At 34.3% G+C, this 19,501-nt stretch overlaps 2 protein-coding genes across 2 annotated transcripts; both read right to left on the reverse strand.

The window, feature by feature from the left end:
• Positions 1-39: 39 nt before the first annotated feature.
• LOC122590099 lies at positions 40-1,091 on the reverse strand. Its single transcript, XM_043762430.1, has 2 exons — positions 858-1,091; positions 40-739 (listed from the first exon to the last, which is right to left on the reverse strand). Exons 1-2 carry the CDS (start codon positions 934-936, stop codon positions 192-194), a joined length of 627 nt encoding a protein of 208 aa, XP_043618365.1. The 5' UTR covers positions 937-1,091; the 3' UTR covers positions 40-191.
• Positions 1,092-6,311: 5,220 nt separating this feature from the next.
• Positions 6,312-9,309, reverse strand: LOC122590239 (abscisic acid 8'-hydroxylase 3-like). Its single transcript, XM_043762569.1, has 9 exons — positions 9,092-9,309; positions 8,676-8,997; positions 8,431-8,583; positions 8,088-8,348; positions 7,919-8,008; positions 7,752-7,830; positions 6,790-6,896; positions 6,570-6,688; positions 6,312-6,453 (listed from the first exon to the last, which is right to left on the reverse strand). Exons 1-9 carry the CDS (start codon positions 9,307-9,309, stop codon positions 6,360-6,362), a joined length of 1,443 nt encoding a protein of 480 aa, XP_043618504.1. The 3' UTR covers positions 6,312-6,359.
• Between the last annotated feature and the right edge of the window lie 10,192 nt (positions 9,310-19,501).

The following is a 19,501-nucleotide window of genomic DNA, read 5'->3' on the forward strand; positions in this document are numbered from 1 at the left end:
TTTTCTAAATCACCTCTTTTTATTGATTTTGTAGTCTCAAAACAAGTAACAACCCATACATTATTTGAAGTTTTATCATGTCATTCTAGAGCGATCAAATTAATATTCAACGTTTACTTAAAACAGGTTATTTCACAAAACCATGTAAACAAATAAATAGAATATTGGACATAAGCTAGGCTACGTTTGAGCTAATGCCTCTTTTGGTTTGATTCATGCCTTGATCGAAAGAAATTAAAAGCTATGACAATAAGAGAAACAAATAACGCTGATGATCCGGCTAGGATAGGAATAGAGATATTAGTCGAACTCTGTTGATACGGTTTTGCTTCATGAGTGGCATTCTGTTCTTCAATTTTCGCCACTTGTTTATCTTTATCATAGACAGATTCTTGGTCTTCAGACTGGGTTATCTTATGTTGCTGGTCTTTTGTTCCATTGGACATGACATGTCCCTCTTGTATTTCTTGATGGCTTTCTTGCTTTGATGTGTCTCCTTTGCCAGTGTCTTCCAATCCCTGAATCCCGGTCCCCATGAGCCCCTTTACTAATTTTGGCATCTTAATAGTGAGTCTTGACACATCTTGGTCAAACCTAGCCTTGACTTTATCTAGAACCACTCCCTCTGGGATTCTAAAGGTTCTGCGAAATCCTTTCATCTTTTCCGCTTGTTCACCACTTATTGTGATTATACTCCCATCCTCATTTATCTCAATGTTTATGTTCCTCCTTCCATACTCTGCTTTTATACAAACAAAACAACATACAGAAATATAACTACTTGTATTATGCGCTCACAAGACATAGTGTGTAAATCAAGGAAGATAGAGAGAGGACAATGGATAAATTAAATTAACCTTGAAGGTGGGATGTGAGTATGAAGCTAGAGTCTGTTTGTTGACTGGTGAAAATGGGATCTTTGGGGTTTAAATCCATTTTCCAAGAGTTTTTTGAGAGATGAGATCAAGGGAGATGAGCATACCTATATATGTATGTGGCATATAAGATTTAGGAGGATCACAATAACAAGTTATGTAGAGAAAAAGAATATATGCATTGCTTGTAGCTCTTGTTTAAGGAGGAGTGCCTGATTTGCCTTGGCGGGAAGTTAACTATACCTTTAAGGAGAGATGGGAATTTGGGGTTTTATTACTAACATGTCTTAAAATTCAGATTCTGAAAAATACATTTTACCCTTTTTTACATAATTACATTATACACTCTTTATCTCATTAATTAATAAACATATTATCACCCTTTACATTAGTTACTTGTATATTAGTTACCTACACAACTTGGTGTTACTGCCACCACCGCACCGTCGACTCCGTATGATACGGGTACCCTTTTAGAATCTTATAAAGCATCCCCCCCTTTCTTGTAATGACAATATATCAACGACTTGGATGGAGCAAATTTTTACTCATTATCCTTCTTCAAACCCACCTTTTGGGTTGATAAAGATATTAGACATCATTATTTAGATTTAATGTCTCTAATTAAAACTTAAACTTCATTTAAAATTTTATATTTTTCTAATTATGAAGTAAGATTTTGTCTTTATTATATACTAGACTATTAGTATATCCATAAAAAAATTATTAGAAAATGACTTAGATACTACTAGCAATTTTTTTAAAAAAAAAAAACTAGTGCGGGGATAACCAAATGTTAAAAAAAAAACCCGAAAGGAATATACTAAAACCAATAAATAAAAAAGAGAACAGTGACAAATTGCCCTCTAAAGACTCGCTTCGCTACGGCTCCGGTGGGTTCCCTTAACCAAGCCACTGCTTATGAGTCGTCGGTTGATTCTTCAACGAAAGTCAAATGAAAAAAGTTAAAAAAAAATACCAAATGTTTAGAAAATAAAAACAAATATACAATGCAACAAAAGAAAGAAATAAATAGGATAAAAAAACAAAATATGTAGCACTTTTATAAAATATATAACATTTTAATAAAATGTGATGTGTAGGAAAAAGTATTAAAAAAATATGTTAGGAAAACTATAAGAAAAAAAACAAATTATTTAAAGTTATGGGGTGAAAATAATAAAAAGGAAACAGTAGGGGTAGAAAAGCAAAAAGAAAAAAACAAAAATTAAATAAAAAGGGAAGGAAGGGACAGAGTGCAAAATAAAAAAATCTGAAAAAAAAAAGTGGAGGGGGGAGGGGTAGGTTTTAAAACCGTGAACTCCTAATCCTTAGGCAAAGCCACAACCCACTAGACCAAACCTTACTTTTAATTCTTATTTGACAAAGATTATATTTAAATTAATACTGTATATGGATTTTAAATAGGTTATAATGTCATTACCTTACCTTTAAATTTATTAGATGTATACACTATTTTATATGCTGCTTGTTATGTGGTTATCCTCTAAACTATGATATGATCTATTATAACTATGGTTGTTGGTTCGGGCTTGAGTTGACGGGTTGAAAATCTTCGATCCTAAAGCGACTCACTAATTGTTTGAGGTCAGGGATTTCAACCATGACACTTTCAATCCGAAGCAACCCACCAACCCACCAACTTGAGTTTTTGTACTTAGCTTCCTGATATCATCTATACGTACAATAAAGGTACATCCTTTCTTTTGTTTGGATTATATTCACTTAGGCTCATTATTGTAAATTTAAGTGGGATTTCTAACCCTAACCATAGAAATGGGTAGAACCCTATTCTATGTGATGATGTTATAGACATCATTGGTCTAGAAAAATGTGAATCTGCTAGAAGAATTCTATGGTTATACAGCCAAACACAATAACGATTAATAATGTATTGAAAAGGTTGGGCTTTAGTAAATCTTGGAATTATATAATTAGATGACCTTATGAATAAAGATATGAACTCGATAGGTGCTTTTAAAGAGTTCATCTAGGAAGCTTGATTGTGCATTGTCGCCATTAAGATGAGTAGTACATATCTGCTTGGTTTTATTTTTTCCATTAAGTTCTGTCTCAATGCGGTGTCTATCTAGATATATAGGGTCTGTTTCCGGTAGTAGATGAGTTTATATAATGAGTTTATTTTTAAGAAATTACTATAATACCGTTTATATTTAGTGAGTTTATTCTTTAATAAAAAGTTCTGAAATCTGGAAGTTTTGAAAACTTATAACTGGAAAATACCCCCCCCCCCCCCCCCCCCTCTCTTAGACTTTATATTAGCATGATACTCGCGTGTTGCAACGGATACAATTGATACCACAAAATAATCCGATTTTCGCAACTTTTTGAAGAATGCCCAGATTTTATTACAGCAATTAATTTGTAAGACTAATTAGCCGAATTTTTATAAGTGAAATTTACAAGGTTTCAACTTGATAGGTCAAGTTAAATAAATCTTAACCATTGGATTATAATCAAGGTCAAGATCCAAAGATTATCTTTTAATCTCGACCTTTGATTAAAATTCAATGGTCAAGATCTTCCCAACTTGACTAGTCAAATTGCGGAACTTGAGGGAATCCCCTCCCATATAAAAAGCATGCATGCATTCTTTGAGCTTGTTTGTACATTGATTTCTGCCCTGAACTTTCATACGGAAGTATATAGACTATGGAAGACAGAATAGAAAACTTAAGACTTGCAAGATATCCATTACTGTCAACTGATTATGTCCAGCCTCCTGATTGAGCTAAATATAAGTACCCTATTGGTTTAACATGGCTACTCAAACTATTTTAAATCTAAACAGAATCGTATAAACAGAACCGGAAGCAGATCACCTCCACGAGTAGCCACAATTTAGAGGTATCATCAAGTAACAAACCAAAAAGATCTTCAGAAATCCGCAACTTTCTCCGAACTGAATATACACAAGCTACGGAAGCTTGTATGGCCAGAGGTTTATACAACGCTTATTTCGACGACTTCCCATCTGAATCAAGACACGCAGGACTCACTATTTTTACCCTAACCACAGATATGTAAACTGATGGTTTGGTACTAATTCTAGTTTTTAATAACGGCCCCTACTCCCTCCAATTACACTCTCCTTATATGCCCAACAAAGATAACTCACACCATATCTCCACAATATCGCTCATTTTCATGATGTCAACAAACTTCAAAACAAAACATAAAAATTACCTTCAACAAAACAGAACTCAATTTAAGTTGATTTTTCTTAATAACATCCACTTGTCCCATAAGTTTCAGCTCAATCTGCATTTCTAAAGAAAACTCCTGCAACATGTGTTAATAGTTCAAAACTCAATTTGAACTAACAGCACACTTTGTAGCGATAGCTAACAGCACCTTACTTCATCACGAAACACGATAAGAACTTCGTTCAAACTCAATTTGAACCAGTCACTATTACCCCCCGACAAACATACCAAGTAAAACATTTATAAGGACGTAAGCAGAATAAGCTTCATAGTATGATCTATAAATAGATAAAAACGAACCTGTTGCCACTTATGGTCTTATGGAACACGAACAGGTTTAATGAACAAACATTTTTATAAATTTATATGTTAGTGAATCGCGGGCCCACCACCCTAAACCCATGTAATTAAAATTTTTATAGTTTTGACCTGACCGGTTTTGTCCTCGACCCTTTTGACATCCCTAGCTAAGAATTATACATGATACAAAGGATAAGGGATTACACACCTCTGCGACCATGTCACTGAAATCTTCCCTTTGACTGCTTAGCATTTCTTCCTCCTATATAGGCTACCTCATCATATCAGAAATCCTCCCTTTGTCAAAATCATGTGATTGAAAACTCAGGAACAAAAATTTCAAGTGAAGAAAATTTAGACCGCAAACAAAAACCGCATCCTATGAGATCCACCAAACTATGACATAACCATTCATAATATGTAGAAAATGATTCAACTTTGCCCTACAAAACAAATATCTTTCTTTGATCTACCCTCACAGTCTATTAATAAAAGACTAAAAGGCAAAGCATTTTAAAAGAAAGAAACATCAAAATGAAGAACTCATACCCTTTTACTGGAATGGCTTGTCTTGTGGGCACCATTATCACATACCTGTAGAAAAATCAACTGACATTTATTTCCAGAATTAATAACCTTTCTTAATGCACCTTGGCTCATTTGCCAGCGACTAATATCGGTTATATATATCCTATCAAACATGGGTTGGGCACTTTGTTTTTGTAGAACTAGTTGCAAATGCGCAGCTTGATTAACGGGTCAGATTTTGGTGTGCTAAATACGATTGCAGAAATTAGATTATATTTTACATAAACTAGCTAATTTTTTTAATTTTCATATTAACTTGCAGATTTTTATAGGCAAAAACCCAATTTACTAAGATTTATGTTTATAGCATTATAGTCAATTAATTAAATTAAAGACAAAAAGTGAAATCTGAACAAAAGTAATCCTAATCAAAAATGTTTCCTGGGCTGAAAATTCCGTCACAATTGGATTATTTTGGGATTTTTATGACTAAAAATTATATGGCGAAAATAAACAATCTGAACAGTAACAACATTAATATTACTGTCTGACTTTTAGCGATGATATCAATTGTGACACTTTTTATTCGGCATAAGAAGATCATTAGGGATTTAGTGACACTTAAATTTCGGTCGCTCTGAATGTTATCTATCTTGTAATGAAAGGGGAACCCAAGCAATATGTGTTTGTTGAGTATGTGCGTTCTTCGGTTTATGAGAGAGGGAAAGTATACTAATAGATATACTCTACATTTCAAATATCGTCTACGGCTTATAAACTTTAAAATAAACCTGTAGATGTATTCTTACTAAACATTAAATTAAAGTTAAATTAAATTAAATTAAAAGAAAATAGCATATATACCCAAAGGAATAGTTAAATAAATACTGTATTAAAAAATATATAAAATGATGAAACACCTAGATAAATATTAAATTAATTAACTAAATGATATTTTTAACAACAGATGAACACAGCAGAATGATGTTCATGAGAAAAAAAGTTGTTTAAAATTCTAAAATAGGGTAACTCTTAAAAGAAAACCAGCCAGCCCGTTAAAACAACATATATATATCGTTTGTAATATACACGCATATATGCACCTCGATCTTGTAATGCAATATAGTTAAAGTTAAATGAATTAGGCGTTTTATGATTATAGATAATATGACATGACCTCCAACTATATTCCATTAGGGTATCCCTTTATAGTGTAACTTTGTACATGTGATACTAGTATGATTTCTGAAATGGAGATTTGCTATATATAGAGAGAGACATATAAATTGACCAATCAAATTATAATAGAATGTTGCTGAAAGTAACATTTTTTTGTTTTGTTTTTATTTTGATTGTGTGTGTCTGCTTGATTGTGGCACGTATGTGCCATAGAATGAAGATCCTTGGACTACTCTAGTGGCTCGACAATGATCGGGTACTTGTTCTTTGGCATCCGAACTAGAGTTGGCTGGACAGAGTCATCATTGTCAAGAGCTTTCCACCTGCATATGAAATTTAATGAAATGAAATTATTAATTGGGTAAATGTTCTTTGACATATGTTTTTGCTAATTCTTTCGATTGTTTGCAAAGTGCGGTGGTCAAATTGTATTAATTACTTGTATCTGCAGACAAGGTGATGAATGAAAATGGAGATTTCAAGCTTGGCAAGATTCATTCCAGGGCACGTACGTGGCCCATTTCCAAACCCAAGGAAGCTGTAAGATCTTAAAGGATCCTGATCATGATGTGCCAAAAGCAAACACGTGTCAGTCATCCTCTCTCATACTATATAATTAAGGAATAATTATTAGCATGAAAATGAGATCATTAACTCACATCAAATCTTGATGGATCAAATTTATGGGGTTCTGAAAAAACTTGTGGATCATGATGAATAGATACTACATCCAAGTTGACGGACCAACCCTTCTTGATAGTGTATCCTGAATGATCATATATACATTTTAAATTATCCACATATCATCATTATTATTTATAAGAAATTATGCATCACTAAAGGTGCGGAGGTATATGATAGATTACAAATATATACTGTTCCTCTAAAAGAAAAAAGATTGCAAATATTGCCTACATGTTTCCTGGTATTTTGCTTTTTGACACAATTTATAATTAGAGGTATTCAAGGATTCATTTGAGAAAAATGAAGTGACAGTAAGTGGAAAATAAAGTTTGGTCAGTCTTATAAAGGCAAGCGAATGCTTGGTTTCTTGGGGATTTCCATTACGCTTCAAGGATCAAGTATTCTAAGCAAGTCATTTTGTCCATTTTAACGGATTAATGTATTGTTAAACAATAAAATAATGATAATTAATCTTATATTATGTTAGTATTATGGACTTATAATGCAACAAAATGAAGTTCTTGAGTATTCTCACAAATATTCTCACTAAAAAGTATATTTGTAGATCCTTCTCCATTATATTATAATTATATCTATCAATATCATATACATATGTCTATACATTCAAATACATTTTTTGGAAACTATTCTTCAACAAATTTCAAAAACTCATGCACCACTAAAAGTTTGATTCAAAAAACTTTTTTTTTTGAAAAAATGCCAAATGATGAGGTCATGTCTTGCATATTATACCTCCTATTAGCAAACCAACATCATTTGATTCACTACAAAACATCATCATAATATGATATTTTTTGAAAGGTGTGAATTACTCGCGCATAACTTTGGAATCGTCTGCAAATGGTCTGATAACACAGAGACTAACTATGCAATTTACTCTTTTTTGATTTTTTTATTAATGGTTTACAGGATATACCATTGATTTCAAAGTCCTGAGCCGCTTTCCTGGAATACCATGGTAAGACCGTTGCTCTGCGAAGAGTCTCACTCACAACCTGAAAAACAAACCATTCAATAAATTAAATGGCCGGTTTCACATTATGACGACCACGCTAATTAATTTACATGTATTGTTATGCTTACTTTCGCAGTGTAAGGCATGTTATTGACTTCGGACCATGTGAGACTTGATCCAGTACTTTCCCTCTTACTCCGAATTTCCATATGTTCCTCCTGATGATAAGTTTTATAAATTTTAATTTAAAATTATCAAATTGTAAGCTTCTAAATTATGAGTTAGACAGTTACTTACCCTCAGCCTATCCAAAGCTGCATGATTTTCTCCTAGGAACTTAACAAGCCAGGTAAGGGCCGCAGTTGTAGTGTCATGACCTGCAATTAGCAGCGTTAGTATGTTGTCCTTCATTTGTGCATCCGTAAGTTTTTCATCATCGTCTGATCCTTGTCTTCCATCCTTGGTAATCAATGACCCTAAGAAATCTTGTTGTAATTCGTTTCCATTTCTTCGCCTAGCTATTATGGTATCTAACATCTCAAACATCCCATCCCGAGCCTGATCATATATGGCATCAGCTACCATTTGGATTGCAGAATATAGGTTAACATGTGTCAATGGTAAGGGTATCATCACGCACCTTCATACCACGGTAGAAGGCAGTCCCCGGAATATTTAAGGGCAGGGATGCAAAGCACGAAGAAATGATTTTGAAATATTCTCGAAATTTCTCTTGCTCCTCGCCAGCCGGCTCTAAGCTCATTATCATGTTTCCGATAACCTTCAAAGTAAACTGCATGTAGAATTGCAACAGAAGTACATATGATGAATGCGATGCAAGTAAAATTTAATGTGTTTGTCAGCTGAGAACGAATAACTAATTACTGTTGAAGCCTCTTCAAGAACTAGCACTTTTAGTTGTCCCGCCCACCCATCAAACATCTCTATAGCTAGATTGTTGATAAAATGGAAATATTTCTTAAGGCCATCAATGGAGAGAGGTTCAGCAATGAGGCGCCTGAGACGCTTGTGGTCTTCTCCATTCTGCTGAAGCAAGCTGTTTGGGCCCAGCACCTTCTGACCAGTGTAGAACAGGTTCAAGCTGACCATACCATCTTTTCCTGTTAATAGCATCTTGCTTGCTTCCCTGCCAGTTGTGAAAACCATATATCGTCCTAACACGTAGCTCTTAAACACTTTCCCATACCTATATATATATATATATATTTGAGTAATATATATGGGCATAAGTAAAGAAATGTATGTGATAAACTATATATGGATTATTGATGATTGATTACCTCTGTTGCCTTTTGTTCATGAAGCTGAAAATACCAGCAGGACTTGAAAATTCAGATATAAAAGAGAGGGACTCGCCTATTAGTGGCCAACCAAGACTACCTGGGATGCCATCCATTTCCTTCGGGGAAGCACTTGCACGGACCAAGGCGATGATCATCATTGCTACAACCACCAGGACCAATCCAACGACCATGGCCAGTGGCATGCTAAAATCCATTGATGATCTCAAAGTATGCTACACTAAGCTTCCACTATTTCTATATATATATATATATCTCATTTTACAATGTTCGTCACTTTCAAAGTCATATATTACATTACATTGAAATATATACTACGGATTGGTTGTATCGCCGAAAACTCTTTCGTGAAGGATTCAAAGATTTATGGTTGGTTAATATGGTTTCATTGTCTTTTGTGTTGTCGTTGGTTAATGTCACTTCCTTGTACGGCCGTCTACTATAATTTCCAAAAGCCGTCTTTTTATATGTCCAACGTCCAAAATAAACTTTGAGCTTTGAACAGTCACAAGGTCCCTCCCAAAACTAGTCAACCGTTTTGTCTTTTGGCGGTGTCACATTAAAAAGTCTCCCGCCTCATTTCACCTGATCAACCATTACTTTTTACAACATCTTTCAATATATCATTACCAACTAATCTAACACTTATCATCTATTTCATTTTACACGTTATACATATACATATTATATTCTTAAGGCCAATTCAATGGGTGGAGGATTTTAAAAGACAAAACTTTTATCTTTCGTTTCAATATGTGGTGTTTTTATGTTAAATTATACAATATTTTTATGTAAAGCCAGCTTTTAAAAATATGGAAATTCAAAAATTTTGTCCTAACAATGTTTAAAACTTAGCGGAAGCATTTCAATAAGACATAATCACCTAACCCAATGGTTAAAGAACATCTAATGATGTATCACAGTAATAGAAGGAAATCCATACTATACAATCGCCCCTTAGGAGTCCAATAAGGAAACATCTAAATAAATGTCAAATGCAATAATCGTCTAATTCAAAATACATTAGGTATCTAAATGCATCAACCACTAAGCAACTACCCGACCTCACAAGTGTCTCATTAATCTTCATTTGTAACCTGAGGAACACAACATATATTAACTAAACAAGTGTCGGCTAATTCGTCACACCCCGACTAGCAGGAAACAAAGGGTGCGATAAGCGCACACACACATTGATTTTACGTAGAGTAACTAAATGATTTCATAGAATTAAGCAACTTCCATTAAGATAACATAATCATCCAATATGAAATCACATAACGAACGGAGTTTAAGTGGTATCTCACGTAGGCGATCAAAGGTTAGGCATAATCCATACACGAACAAAATTAAAAAAAATGAGATAAATGATGAAATGTTTGTGCACCGAACCGAGGTTGATACGACGAGAGGTTATATGTGGTTAAAATGGCTTGTTGTTGATTCCCGAATGGTAGAGTTAATCTCTTTACGCGAATGAAGCTTTCTGCACGATCAGTGTGTGATCGAGGATGTGTTATTGAGTGCCTTTAATAGGTCTTATGGGTCTCCTTTTATAGGGAGAGTGTTCTTGGAGAACAAGTAGGTCGTTTTTAGGGTTTCCTAAGTCTTAAGCCAGGAATATTATTTCCTTAATTATTGGTCCTAAGTGATAAGGCCAAATCCCGAAACTATAGGGGAATAATTCTTATCTCTTTTATCTTACTGCGGAAGCCTTCGTTACAGACAGCCTTCGTGTCGTAACGTGTCACTATCCCTTCGTGTGGTGGGTTTTCACGTACCGCTGAGAGGGTACATCATCATGAAGCAACAATGAAATTTAGAGTTTAAAACTGCTATAGGCCATCCATGTTACTATCCTTAGCTACCCCTAGCTTCATCCACTTGTTCACCAAAATGAATACTTAAAAGCGTCAACATAAAGGTTTGTGAGTTCATAGATTTGCTCGCAACCATAAATTTGTACCGGGACGAATTTCCACAATGAATTACAATGGGTTGTCTATTAACTTACTTATGACAACATGCTGAATGCATCAATGTCTACTCAATGTATCCAATGTCTATAGCACTTAAGGTACCAGCCTACCAGGCTATGTGTATCCAATGTATCTGCAAATGTAATGTATCTAAAGTATCCATAATGCATATCATACACTACATTTAGATAGCCATGTAAATGGTAAACAAAAAGGCACATGAAAACCATTTGCTTTCTTTTCACCCTATAGAAGCAAGTAAAAAAGTGGGGCTATGAAAATCACCTAATTACTTGCTTGAATCAATGATTAACTACACAAGTAACAAAATGGAAAGCTTGTATACTTTGACCTAAACACATAAGTATGCATGCAACAAATTAGTTCATAACTCAATTGATTGTTTTAGTTAATCATCAGTGTACAATGTTTGCCCTTGACTTCTTTATAAAACACTTGGTTTGACTTCAAAGTTTGACCATCTAGTTTACTAAGGGTCATATGTGAAGCTCACATCACGTGAGGCTTGTCCGAGGCTCAAGGTTCGTACGGAGCTCAAGATACTAGTTGACTTCCTTTAACTCATCATAAGTTTAACCCGTTTTCTTAGATTAACCACAAATTGTTCAAGAATGACTTAAGGATGATTATACAACATATGATTACCCGGATTTCTTCGTTAATTACCTTTAGTTTGCTTTTACTTAGTTCACATCAAGTAAGACCAATAGATTCCATCAATAAATCTACTCAATGATTACATTTAACAATGAACGCCTAGAATGTTAGCCATATTGCATCCAAATTACTAAATTAAAGTTAAGCTATGTTCACATTATTGAATAACTGTGCGTACTTGGTTTTCATTTTGTCTTCTCGTTCCCAAGTGGATTTCAGGTCCTCTACAAAAATTCCATATAACTTTGACTATTGGGATCTTGATTTTCTTGAGTTTATTGATATCTGGTATTTCAACAAATTCTCCAATAAAATGTAAGTTGTCATCTACACGGATATCATTTGAAGGAACATGTGAAGTATCGTTGGCTAAACACTTACACGTGTGATACGTTGAACACATCATGAACTCCACCAAGATCATGGCCGGGGTAGGCTTAATTGATATTCTAGTGGACCTATACGGTCAGTTATCTTAATGGAACTTATTTATCTTGTGCTAGTTTCCCTCTTTAATTAAATTTGACCACACCCACTTTAAGGATTACTTGATCCACTTGAAATTTCAAAGATTTCCTTTTGGTTGTCGGTTTAACTCTTTTGGCTATCACAAGATTTATTAAGGTTATCTTTAATTGGTTTAGTTATTTAGGTGGCTTCCATTACGAATTATGGGCCTATTAGTTGACTATATGCTAACTTCTTGCCACTTCAGTAGTTTTCAACTCTTCTATATAATGCTTCAAAAGGCGGACACTGAATACTTGAATGATAGTTCCTATTGTATAGGAAATCGAGAAACTAAGGCACTTCACACTTCCGAGGTGAGGTGCTTTGTCAGGTTTGACGTTAGGTGCTACACACCTAGCCGATTTTGCTCGTTTAATGCTCCTTTTCGATCGTTCTTGGCTTCTAGGTCTTTGGGGGTACTTAAGTAAGCATAGTAACTTATATTTTTATGGGTAAAAGGTTTTCATGACGATATATTATAACAACATAAATATCATTGAGTAACTGACTATCACATTCAAGCTACACGAACTATGACATATTGCTAATAGTAGAGTCATAGTTGAGCCTCAAAGAGCAACAACTTCTAGTTAGTCATTATCTCCTTTGTTGTTGTTTCTATATTTGATTCTTAAACGATGTTTTCATTGCTATCAGTTGTCAAAGAACGTTGTTGTGACTTGTTGTTCATCCTGAAAGGTATAATGACTTAGTTTTGACACATGAGAGACATGACTAAACTTCTCTTTGATAAATAATCCTCATTTTATGATGTTTAAACTAGCTTATGCGTATGTTTGGTATGGGATGTATTTGGGAGGTTTCTTGGGACAATGTTTATGCATGCTTAGTGGTTATGATCTCAATTGTGATATCTTGGCTTAGAGTAGTTTGTGAATGTGTGTTTTATAATTGTGGACTTGTACTCATAGTACACTAGACACAAAATTATAGTGTACTCTAATGGTCAACCACGCCACCAGGAAATACTCTAACGCTGAATGTTGTGCCACATGGTGGCATGTATAGTACTTTTGAGTGATCTCATTTGCACATTAGCCTATTAGACTCAATGTGGGGTAAGCTTAACTTATTTCCACTTTGGGGCTCGAGACTTTTGAACATTTAGTAGCCCTAAAACCACTTTATCAACTTTAATCCACTTTATCACATTAGGGCCCTTAACGTACACGTTACATGATCCCTTTAACAACTTTAACCCACTTTATCTCAATTATTATATTGGAGATGATGGAGATATGTGAAACAGAGAGTGTAATTTTTCTGTTGTTTGTAAAAGGTAGTTGTTAATAAGTTTCCCTAATAATTTATCTATTGCTTTGTTGTAGTGGTAAAACCAATGATGATCCTCGTGGAAGTCAAACAACACAAGCAAGAAAAGAAAAAGAATGTTGGTCTTGGCGGAAATCAGACTACACACCCAAGACAAACAATGAATGATACTGTTGGTGAAAGCCAAACAACACAAGGAAGCCAAGTCAATGTTGGTGGTAGTTTTCAAAGAAGTAACATATTAGCTTTTGAGGTCATGAAGTTGTGATTATGATATATTTAGTTTTTGAAAAAACAATGTACTTTCTATGACTTATGTAGTATGTAGGACACGATTTATGTAGAATTTAAGGTATCACTTGCTATGAATTATGTTGGTGCCACTTTTGATGCTTTTTAATAAGCAAATTTTGGTTTAATGGCAATTCATTTGTTAATTCAGTATGAGTATGTATGTGTGCTTGTTTATATATGTTAAAACATTGCAGGTTTATAGGATTCAAAAGTCTCGCACTATGATGCACGGAAACGTCTATCAGGGTGACGTTCCCGTTTCAGGGACGGCATGGGAACAGATACGTGTGTGAAATGGCACTGAAACGTTTCTAATCCGTTTCTATATTTACCGAAACGTTCCCAAGAAGTTTCCGACACGTTTCCACCGGATTTCAGGCGAACATCCATAGCCGAAAATGAAGACAACAGTTGTGAGTTCTTTTAGGTTTTTTTTCCAGGCGAGTGTGTGTTTGTCAGTGTTTGTATGTGTTTTGTGTGTGTGTGTGCGTGGTAGATGAAAAAAAATTAACTCAAACTCCGACCGGTGAAGAAGAGACGAAGAAGACAAAAGACAGTGCGTATGCATCTATATCTATTACGTGCTTGTTATGTAAAAAAATTCATAAGTTTTGTAGATATAAAATAAATGGACTAAATTGGTCCACGTATGGCTATTGGTTTTTTTACATTATGGATTTTGGAAATTTGACATAGAGCTAAACACTTGTACTATAATTTTAATAATAATTAGCTAAACACTTGTACTATAATTTTAATAATAAATAATTAATAATAATAGCAACGATATACTACAAGATACTCGTATTTATAGATTGACCACATGAACCTTTAACATTCTTTACAAGATTATATGAGTATCTATTTTAATTTTTGTTAATATATTTTTTATTTTTTAAAATTTTTTATTGCCGTATCTTTGCCGTACCCGTATCTTGGATTTTTTAATTTTGCCGTTTCCCGTTCCCGTATCGTTCCCGTACCCCGTTACCGTATCTGTTTCCGTGCAACATAGGTCTCGCATTGTCAATGTCATAAAAACCATTACAAAACATTGCATTAAGTATCATGAAACAAATCATACATACTCATTACATTTGTCAACACAAACAACTGCCATTCATTTGATTTCAACAAAGGAAACAAATTTTTAGTGTATTTTAGGTACATTGGTTAAATTTAACGTCTCCGTTTGTTTTGATAATAATAACAACGTACACACTTATTTAAATGTCAAAAATACATACTTATGCATTCATACGCTATTTCAGGACCAAATATTGTTCTATCGTCAAGTTTTGTAGCAACCGACAAAATTGAGGTCAATATTTGTTCATTTACTAGTTTATTTTTCGCTATTCATTCTATTTATATATTACTTGACAACAAGCAATGTGACAATTTACCGAGTTGATATACTTGAGTCAATATTTCACTCAAACATATAACAATTTACTATGTATAAAAGTCTATAATATCTTGTCAAACTTACATAAATTCATATAAGGATTACTTGTATCTAATTTCATGAAAATAAGAAGATTTCATTTACCCATGATAGCATATAAGTCAATATGCTCTACATCATGATATGAAAGTAGTATTGTCATTCACAAGTCCATCTCATTCCTGGTACTATAAATCAAGTATGATCAACAAGAATAAGTTCAATATACAAATATCTAGTAGAACACGTGGGTTACTCAACATGGAAGACAACTATCTTTTGCCAAAATTCTTTCTTATGTCAGGCAATATTCCTTATATCTTCCTTGTTGAACTTGCCAAATATATTCTTTTGAACCTCACAATGTAAAAACAAGCAGCTCGTATTCCATTGTTTCTTTCAGCCAATCGGTCTTAAGGAGGAGGCATGGATAAACTTGACAAACTCCAAATTCTACTTTACATTTTGAGGACACAAACGTCCTATTTTTAGTTAATTTTCTCTTGGAACGTTGCTTCTCTAGAGCCACCCTAAGCCACCTTTCTTGAATCACCAATGAGACTAGTTCTTGACATTCCTCATCACTCTTCTGATCGTCTCCCACCTCCTTATAAATAGCACCATATTTTGTACTCCTCATTGCACCACAACACTCAAACTCCTTCAAAATTCTTATAGTTTTCTCACTGTTTTGCAGCAGCAAAAACAACCATATACACATCAAGAATTCATCACCCAACACCACTATCAAGGCAACAATGTCGAGCCAGTCCAGGGTTATCTCTCGTTGATCCCTTAGTCGCGGTTTTGGTAACATTCGAGCTCAAGGTTTTCGGGTCTTAGTATAGAAACTTCATAGCTTAGTAAACTTTCGTAAGTACCTCGACACTCTCTCCATTTCGATCTTGTCACAAATCTGAAAAATATCGCTAAGTGAACTCGTTTCGTTTGTTCCGTTCGGACGCATTCTGTTAAGAGCATGGTGTCTTATGATTCTTGTTGAAGTCTCGATAACTGTTGCTAGCCTTATCTCTGCCTAGTTGTAAGTACCCATGTATTTTTCTCATGTCATTCAGATTTTCTATGTTTCGAATTGTGTCTTTAAACTCGAAACCATTCCCTTTGTTCAACAGCACGCGTTTTCAATCATCCCCGGCCAGGAGCCCGTTTCATCTTAAAATCATCCCTACGTTCTCGATTCCTGTTGTTGTAAGTCTTATGACCCTGTACAGGAAAAATGGACTATAAACATGAAATGCCAAGTTATATTAATTTCGTAAATATGCTTTACACGACCTTAAGTCAATCATATAAGCAAACCAGGACTTTTCCTTAGTAATGTGGTACTCATCTAAACATATATAATCAAGAATCACTCTTTTACTCCTTTGTTCCGTTGCTGTAGTTTATTAACTAATGTCGAAACTCGTAAAAATCCAAAATGGGTATTGGTAATAAGAACAGAGTATACTTGTGATGACTTTAGAAACTAGCATATTGGAGTGCATATGTTTATGACATTTCGCAGATTTTGGATATACTTAGAAACCACTAATATTTGGACTACATGATTACCGATGATACATATGGGTAAAAACACAAGTAAATCATAAGCTTTCTTGAGTAATAAAGATTGGCACCTGAAATCTAAAATTCATGTGTATATATATATATACACAAGTCGCATGATAATGTTATGATTTTGAGCTTTAGAGGAATTAACAGATTAAAAATTGCCCACCGTTATCACATACCATCTGTAACGAGATGCTCTGTAATTACAAATTGTTCACATGGGATCACTAGCATAACACTACTACCTCAAGGATGGCTAAATTAGCAAGTGTGTGACTTAACTATATGCATAGTGTAGTATCTAATTAACATATACAAACCTTTTAAGCATATGTAACCGTACATGTATCACATGGCATGTGGAAGTATATATACTCATAAGTTTCAAATAAAGAAATGGACATAGAAACTATAAGCCATTTTATATCTAATAAGACTATATAATTTATTCAGGACAACTGTAATTCGGATAATCTCCTTGAATCCTCGTTGTCAAGCTAAGGTGAGTTCATAGCCCCTTTTAAATGTTTCATTTTTGGGGTGAGAATACATGCATTATTACTTATTTTAAGATTGGACACAAGTACTTGGTTACTATTTATTGCCTGAGTTGTTTCTCATCCTATTAAATCCTCTATTTCAATACCGTTAGTTATGGACTTAAACGCGAATATTTGTGAATAGATCTATTGGGTTTAACACCCCCACCTGAGTTAGTAGCAATAACTGGATCGACATGATCAAACGGGTGCATGATATTTGATCCATAGTACTTGAGGATGAAAGTACTACGCATGGGGTAAATGTAACATCGTTAAGCTTCGGTATTGGGAGCTCAGTGCTATAGTACTATATATATATTGTGTAAATAAAAACCTTGTGATCCATAAACTATGTTGATATGATAAACCTATGACTCACCAACTTTATGTTGACGTTTTAGCATGTATTTCTCAGGTAACTAGTGTTACGGAATTTCATGGAGCGAAGTAGAAATCTCAAGTATTCAAGAGTCATGTACTAGATAATAAATAAGAACTCTTATGTATTTCTTAGCTACTTTATTGTAAGGTTATGTCTTGAAACGTTGGTATTAATAAATAAAAACGACACGTTTAGTGGTTGTTCTCTTGTACAATTTGTGTTATGATCCTTTGTAGTCATAACTCGCCAAAATGATTTGGCGGGGTGTGACAAGTTTGGTGTAGCACTGTGAGCACGGACGTTCTGGGCCATAGCACGGACTTTCTGGGCCAAAGCGTGGAAGTTGCAGGGCACATCTTCCGCCCAAATTCTGTCCTCGAAGCTTGTTATATTGCCGAGGGTTCGTTAGACCTTTCCGAGACCTCAAACTTGCTCCTAAGCCTTAATCTAATATATTATGAAGATCCAATTTGCTAAATTTTAAAAACGACAACGTTAGTTTTTCATCAAAATCTTAGGCCAAAATTTTTCCAAGTATAAAAGTCAAGATTAGTCAAGTGTTTGTCAAAAGTCAAAATTGGACAATAAGTTTGGGTCAATGGCTGAAAAAATGTGATTTAAGTTTGGAAATGAAGTCTTTTCCTCTCACTTTCATATACATTCTTGTGACTTCCCTTCACCCAAAAATATTCCAATTTAAGGAAGCACCTCCCACACTTTATCTCCATATATTCAAGCAAGATGAAGAAGGTATTATTCCCTTGCATAGTGAAGACAAACTTGGAGATATTCCTGGCTTTTTGTAAAACTCGAAGCAAGAGCGGATGATCTGAAGGTGCGTGGTCATTGCACAGTCCACGCTCCCAAATGGCCATATTTTGAGGTTTTCCTATATAAGCAATACTTGGTTTGTCTTGCAACCTCACCTCTTGCATCCTACTTACTGAATATAACACTTATCATCTTTCAAATATTCATTCAATCATATTATAAGCAAGAGTGAAAAGATTGTAGTGAGGAAAATATTTGTGTAATATTTGAAAGCCTACATCTTATGTTTACAATCATAACTAGTGAGTGTGATTGTGGGTTCAAGTTCTAGTGGTTAAAATTTCACTTTGATTATTATCTATAGTGGTTAGAGAGTGTGGTTTATTCTCTTGAAGTGTCAAGAGTTTGAGATATTCTAGTGACTAGAAGATTTGGTGTAATTTCGGATTCTCCACCGGATTCGAAGTTCATAGTACTACAAATCTCGATTAGTGAATCGAGGGGTGGATTAAGGCGAATTCGTTAACATTCGCCCCAACCACTATACATCGTTGTGTTCTTGTGTAGTGAAGTGTTTCTTTCCTTATACTTTTACATTTATATGTTTGTGTATGGTATTAGTTACAAATTTATTGTATTGCACAAATTAAGTCTGAAAACATTGTTTTTGATCTTAACATTTCAAAAAGAAGTCAAATAACTGGTATAGCCTATTTACCCCCCTATAGATTACATTTACAAAATTTATAGGCAAAATACATAAACAAAAAACATCCAACTACAAATTAAATACATTCTCAACCTCCTAACCCAGGGGCGGATCTACCATAGGAGAAGGTAGGTCCTAGGACTTACCTTAATTTTGAAAAAAAATAGAGGTTATATGATAACTATTTCAATAGGACCTACCTTACATCC

The sequence above is a fragment of the Erigeron canadensis genome, chromosome 2, assembly GCF_010389155.1.
Source record: "Erigeron canadensis isolate Cc75 chromosome 2, C_canadensis_v1, whole genome shotgun sequence".
NCBI classification, from domain to species: Eukaryota; Viridiplantae; Streptophyta; class Magnoliopsida; order Asterales; family Asteraceae; genus Erigeron; species Erigeron canadensis.